General features: G+C 52.1%; 1 protein-coding gene across 2 annotated transcripts in view; it reads right to left on the bottom strand.

Annotated features, from left to right (window-relative positions):
- Nucleotides 1–3012: 3012 nt before the first annotated feature.
- The window catches only part of fbxo33 (F-box protein 33), a 5847-nt gene continuing 3063 nt past the window's right edge, over nt 3013–5796 (bottom strand). The window contains exons 2-6 of one of the 2 annotated variants that reach the window (XM_007578929.2): nt 5311–5421; nt 4426–4586; nt 4123–4343; nt 3754–4051; nt 3013–3401 (exon numbers count right to left, since the gene is read on the bottom strand). In XM_007578929.2, coding sequence (XP_007578991.1) covers nt 3136–3401; nt 3754–4051; nt 4123–4343; nt 4426–4586; nt 5311–5421 — 1057 coding nt within the window. In that variant the 3' untranslated portion in view covers nt 3013–3135. Of the gene's footprint in view, nt 3402–3753; nt 4052–4122; nt 4344–4422; nt 4587–5310; nt 5422–5796 lie in introns of both variants that reach the window. The other variant, XM_016664602.1, reaches the window with a different exon arrangement.

Here is a 5796-nt window from a genome sequence, read left to right as displayed (position 1 = left end):
TGCATAGTTGTGATGCTGGACTGGGCAGCAGGCCGGCCCGGCCGCCTGATCGGACGTTTGGCTCTCCAGTCCATTAGGACTTGGTTCAGCAGCCAGAAGCAGATCTGACCTCTGACCTCCTTTAACGTCCAGAGGAGTTTCACCAGAACCGCTGGTGGGTTAATGTGCCAGAGCATCGGGTCGCATGAGGAGCTCCTCTGCTGCACATCCAGTGTTTTCTCACATTTACATTCCTGCATGAGTCCAGCTCTCTGCACGCTCCTTCTGACCGGAGCTTCTGGTAGGAGGAGCCGGTTCAGCTTCAAGCTAAAGGAATCTGAGATAAGAGACGGGAAACTTAAAAAGCTGGAGTCCCTGCAGATCCGACCGTCTGCTACTTTGGTTCTGAGCTGAGCGGGTCCAGCAGAGGGACACAGCGAGTTAGAGGCCAGCTCTCTGATTGGACAACGCCACACCCGCCTGACATCTGCTCCATGTAACACAGGACACAGAGTCAACTGTAACCGTGGTAACGATCGCCTAATAACTCCTGGATCAGTTCAACATGTCAGAACGATAACCCCCCCAGTGTGGATGGAAACGTGAAATCAGCTGATCTAACGGAGGAACAGCGCCACCTGCTGCACAAACACACAACTCAGGGTAAAAAATATAGAGGGCTTCATCTGTCTATAGATATTATTTTCTATGCACACTGATGGAAGGATCCCCCCATCCTTCATGTGGAATGTTCTTTCCTAGCAGCTAAATCAGTTTACAGCTTCATGGAGCCAGAACCCGCGACCCCATGACCCCATGACCCCTGACCCCTACGGTTCACACTGCCTCGCTCCTCACAGAGAAACAGGAAGAAGACGGTGAGCCCAGAACACCTGATGACACGGACCCTGAGAGCCAATCAGAGGTAAGGACTCGGCTTGGCCACGCCTCCACTTCCTGCTCCACATTGGTTCGTTTTCCTGTGAGGTCCAGAACCGACCCGTTCCAGAGAGCAGGAGGAGGAAACCGCCACCAGGGGGCGACACTGAGGCGAGATTGAAGGTTGTTCCTCAGGACGCGTCAGCAGAACAGAACCGGGACCAGAATGATTCACACAGACGAGCAGCAGGCCTGAGATAGTTTCTGTTTCGCGCCCTGAGAACCAACCGTTCCTGTTGCCATGGCAACGCTTCCCACCTTCATCGCACACACAGGTCTTCTCTCAGCCACACACTCTCTCCCACTGGACGCACCGGAAAACTGCACAAAGTGATTAAAACTAACTTTACAGGCACACAGCAGTTTGGATCAGAGCGGACCGACCAGAACCAGAACCGCCGAACCCAAACCCAAAGGACCGAGCTGTGAGCCATGTGGGACTCCACAAGCTGTCCCCTTTCAGAATACTTTGTGCTGCAGCATGTTGGACCCAGAACCGGTCGGACCGGGCCGAGTCAGGCTGTCGGCGCTGATCTGCTCTCACAGAACAACAGGAACTGATTTCACTCAGTCTGACTTCCTGTCTGAGCCGACCGCAGCAGGAAGCGAAGGTGAAGCTGCAAAAATCAGCTTCTTACAAAACGGAGAGGAAAAGACGCTGACCTCTGACCTTTCACCAGCTGATACCAGAGCACCGTGGCAACCAGCCGTCAGTGTGCAGCACTCTGTTCAGCCTAGGTACCAGACCAAGCTGGAAACCATGGCAACCACGACCCGGTTGCTCCTGGCGCCGGGGCTTTTCTGCAGCCAGTAAAGTTCTGGAAGTTCAGGACCAGATTTGGATCTCTGCAGTCTGAAGACATCTGGAGGAGAACGTCCCGCCGTCAGAGGGCCGAGTCTCTCCATCAACCTTAATCGTTGAAAACAAATGTATGATTAGGTTCTTTGGGCCTCGGACCGGACCGGACCGGACTGGACCGGCCCGGAGAGTCCAATCAGATGGCCAGACGCACAACAACATCTAAACTAGTACACCGGAGAATGTGGAGCCGTTTCCAAGGCAACTGTGACATAAGAGGAAAATAAAAGTGATTGTTTTGCACATCCCACTCATCAACATCAGGGCGACGCCGCAGGCCGACCCGAACCCGACCCGACCCAAACCCTGAGGAGGCGCAACCAGAACCATTAATGTGCTGCAGATTCCAGAAAAAAAAATCAAGGAAGGAATCTGTGATGCATGAAGCTCGGCCCAGTTTACATTCAGCGTTCCAGCTCTTCAGAACCGGGCCTGCAGAACACAGCCGCTGCTCCGGCCCAGTCCAAACGGTTTTACACGCCAGGAACCCGACTCATCAAGAATGAAGCGAGAACTTGAGTCAGCCGGCTGTGAAGGTTAAAATCAGAACCTCAGATGGTTCTGATCAGCTGGAGGCTCGCCAGGAAGTAACTAAACTCTCTGTAACACTGCCTGACACGCCCTAAGAAATGACCTCTGACCTTAAAAATAACACATTCAATAACCAGTCACATCATAAAACATAACACCCCTCCACGCCCCACCTGAAACAAAAAGCAGCTGCAGCACTCAGCCTGGCCTCCATCACCAACCTGCTGCATCTGAGCAGGATTACAACGCATCTGTGTTCAAACACATGGGGGGGGGTGAAAGGTCACCACGAAGTAAACAAACAGAGAACACACGGGGGGGGGCAGAAAACTAACGGGGATCAGAGTTACATCACACAGAGGCTCTGCAGGGTGTTAGGGTGATGAAATAAGAAGTGATCCCACTGTGGGCCAGACTAGATCAGCCGAACACAGATCAGATCAGACCAGATCAGACTAGATCAGCCGAACACAGATCAGATCAGACCAGATCAGCCGAACACAGATCAGATCAGACCAGATCAGACTAGATCAGCCGAACACAGATCAGACCAGACCAGATCAGACTAGATCAACTGAGCAAAGATCAGACCAGACCAGATGAGCCCAGACTTGACAAAGTCATTTCAGCTGACTAGTTAAAAATCTGGTTTTATGAAGGAATTTTTTCCGATTTCTAAATTAAAAACAAAAAAGAAAAAAAAAGACTGAAGCAAATTTAATGATCAGAAATAAAAACTAAAATAAAAGCCGATCCTGTGAGTGTGAGCTCTGCATGGTTTACTCAGGTCTGCCGTGTTTCCAGCTGGTCTGGTCCGTCCGGCGCCGCTACACGCCCGCGCTGAAGGCGCACAGGTCGCGGTGGAAGTGTTGGGTGGGTTCGGACAGAACCGCAGTGGAGTCCATGCAGGGTTGCCAGTCGCGGCCGAGGCTCTGAGAAACCTGCTTCATCAGGTAGAGGACCGGGTCGCCCTGCACGTAGATGGACTGTTCCGGGTCGAAGCCCAGGCTCTCCTCAGAGACGGTGAGGACGCGCAGGCTGGAGCCGCGCAGGCGGGAGATAGCCACCAGGTTATGGGACCACATGATGTAACCTAGGAGACGGAGGGGGGCGGTCAGGACGCTGGAGGACTAACATGGACCAGAACCACCAGGAACCGGGTTCTACACGGTTTCATGTCTGAATTTAAAATCTCTGCTCTGTTTTTCAACCTAAACTCAAACATTCACTTTTTAAAGATTATTTTTATTAATCATCAGTTAATTCAAATAATAAACCTCAAAGCTGAATGTTTCATAAAATATCAGTGAGGTTTTAGTTTCCAATACCAACAATAACTGATCAATAACCTTAAAACAGTACAAATATTTAGAACAAAGCATTTCTACTCCCTGGTAAAGATTGAAGCAGAGGTCGTGGAACCTACCAACGGTCCCTGAACTCACCATGGACCACCAGGACGGCCAGCTTCTTGCAGCGCCACGCCAGCAGCACCAGCGGATCCTCGTTGCAGTTGACGCCGAGGTCAGGGAGGTCGGGCGCGTCCCTCAGCAGCAGGAAGTCGGTCAGGGTTTTATTGTACTGCTGGGAGATGAGCTCCAGGGCGCCGTCCGTCACCAGCGTGGTCCAGCTGTCCAGGTGGAGGCGCTCCAGAGGAAGGCTGGGCTTCAGGACGCAGAGCAGGTCCGAGCTGTCCACCTCCAGAGCCATCACGTACACGCGCAGGTTGGCGCTGACCCGGACCTGCAGCGTCAGGGAGCCTCCGTCAGAACCGGCCGGGGTCAACAGCAACAGCTGCTGCAGCGGCGACTTACCAGCGCCTTCCAGTCGTCCTCTGTGGCCGTGCCCTTCAGCGGTTTGAACTCCAGGGCGGCGCCGTTGAGCAGCAGCGACAGGCGGTGGAGGGGAGCTCGTCGTGGCGATGCCAGCAGACCACAGAGCTCCGACGTGAAGTCGCAGAAATCCAGAGCCAGAGAGCGAAGGTTGGAGAGCCGGTCCAGCTCTGAGAGGGAGACCAGAGACTTCACCTGTTCACCTGCGGAGAACAGGTGAGACGGTCAGCTCGCCACTCCAACCCGCTCCAGCTCTGTAGCCATCAGAACCGGGCGGATACTGACCCAGCTGGTGGTCCAGTAAGCTGAGGTGCTGCAGCGTTTCGGCTGCAGGGTTGGAGAGGCAGGAGAGAGAGCAGGGCGTCACCACGCCCAGCATGAAGCTGCACGACAGCCAGCGCAGCTGGCGGCTGTTGGACAGCAGCTCCATGAACAGCTGCTGGACCCTGCAGTCAGAGGTCACAGGTCACTTCACACCATTACTTCACTAATCAATTATTCTGATGATTAATCGATTTCAAAACCCATCAGATTAAAAACAACAATTTCTTTCATTTTAAATGCTAAGTGTAGAGTTTTTGTACCGTTATGGTTTAGTTGCGGCTCTCTGTGTGTTATTCTTTCAATAAATGGCCTATTTCAAGTCTGTATGCTCCATCTATTAATCAATCAACTAATCACAGCACTGATCTACTTCTTTCACTTCTGATATTGATACATATATCTGAGCTTTAATATCGGCTGATCAGACACAGAAAAACAGAAAAACAACTCAATTTACTGAAATATAGTAAATATTGTTCTAGTGCCGGTTCTGGGCCAAAGAGTCCAGCCGAGTCCTTACAGCACCGCTCCCAAGGGTCAGACCGGCTCCAGACGGAGCAACGGCATCAGCAGGGACCCAATTTCATTTTTTGTCATGGGGCCCAAACTTCCTGCCGCCCCCGCCACCAGGCGTGAAGCGTTTCTGGGGAAACCCTGAACTGTCCATCAGAAGCTCAGTCTAATCACAATAAAAATCAAGCTGCTGCAGGGGCCTAGTCAAAGCAGGACATGACTGAATCCTCGAGGAGAGGACCGGAGCTCCTCCACAACCACAGGAGACAAACCCTGCTGCCAGCTGACCCAGGGGTTGTACTTAGTTACATACTGGAGCTGCTCTGCTCTTACTCGTTGATCTTCTTGTCCCCCTGCTGGACCTGCTGCAGGCTGGACGTGTCCAGCTGTCCGTCCTGCTGCAGGATGAAGGTGTCTCCGTACAGACTCAGCTTCTGCAGGTTTCTGCAGAGAACAAGACAAAATCGAGTCGTCATGTTGGTGGGAAACAGGTGGAGGATCAGTTTACCGATCAGTTTACCGATCAGTTTGCCGATCAGTTTGCCGATCAGTTTACCGATCAGTTTGCCGATCAGTTTGCCGATCAGTTTACCGATCAGTTTGCCGATCAGTTTGCCGATCAGTTTACCGGCTGATTTACCGATCAGTTTACCGATCAGTTTACCGATCAGTTTACCGATCAGTTTACCGGCTGATTTACCGATCAGTTTACCGATCAGTTTACCGGCTGATTTACCGATCAGTTTACCGGATGGTTTGCCGATCAGTTTACCGATCAGTTTACCGATCAGTTTACCGGATGGTTTGCCGATCAGTTTA

The sequence above is a fragment of the Poecilia formosa genome, unplaced genomic scaffold (assembly GCF_000485575.1).
Source record: "Poecilia formosa unplaced genomic scaffold, Poecilia_formosa-5.1.2 Scaffold498, whole genome shotgun sequence".
Taxonomy (NCBI): Eukaryota; Metazoa; Chordata; class Actinopteri; order Cyprinodontiformes; family Poeciliidae; genus Poecilia; species Poecilia formosa.
Note: the sequence above shows the minus strand (reverse complement) of the source record. Positions and strands in the feature narration are given on the sequence as shown.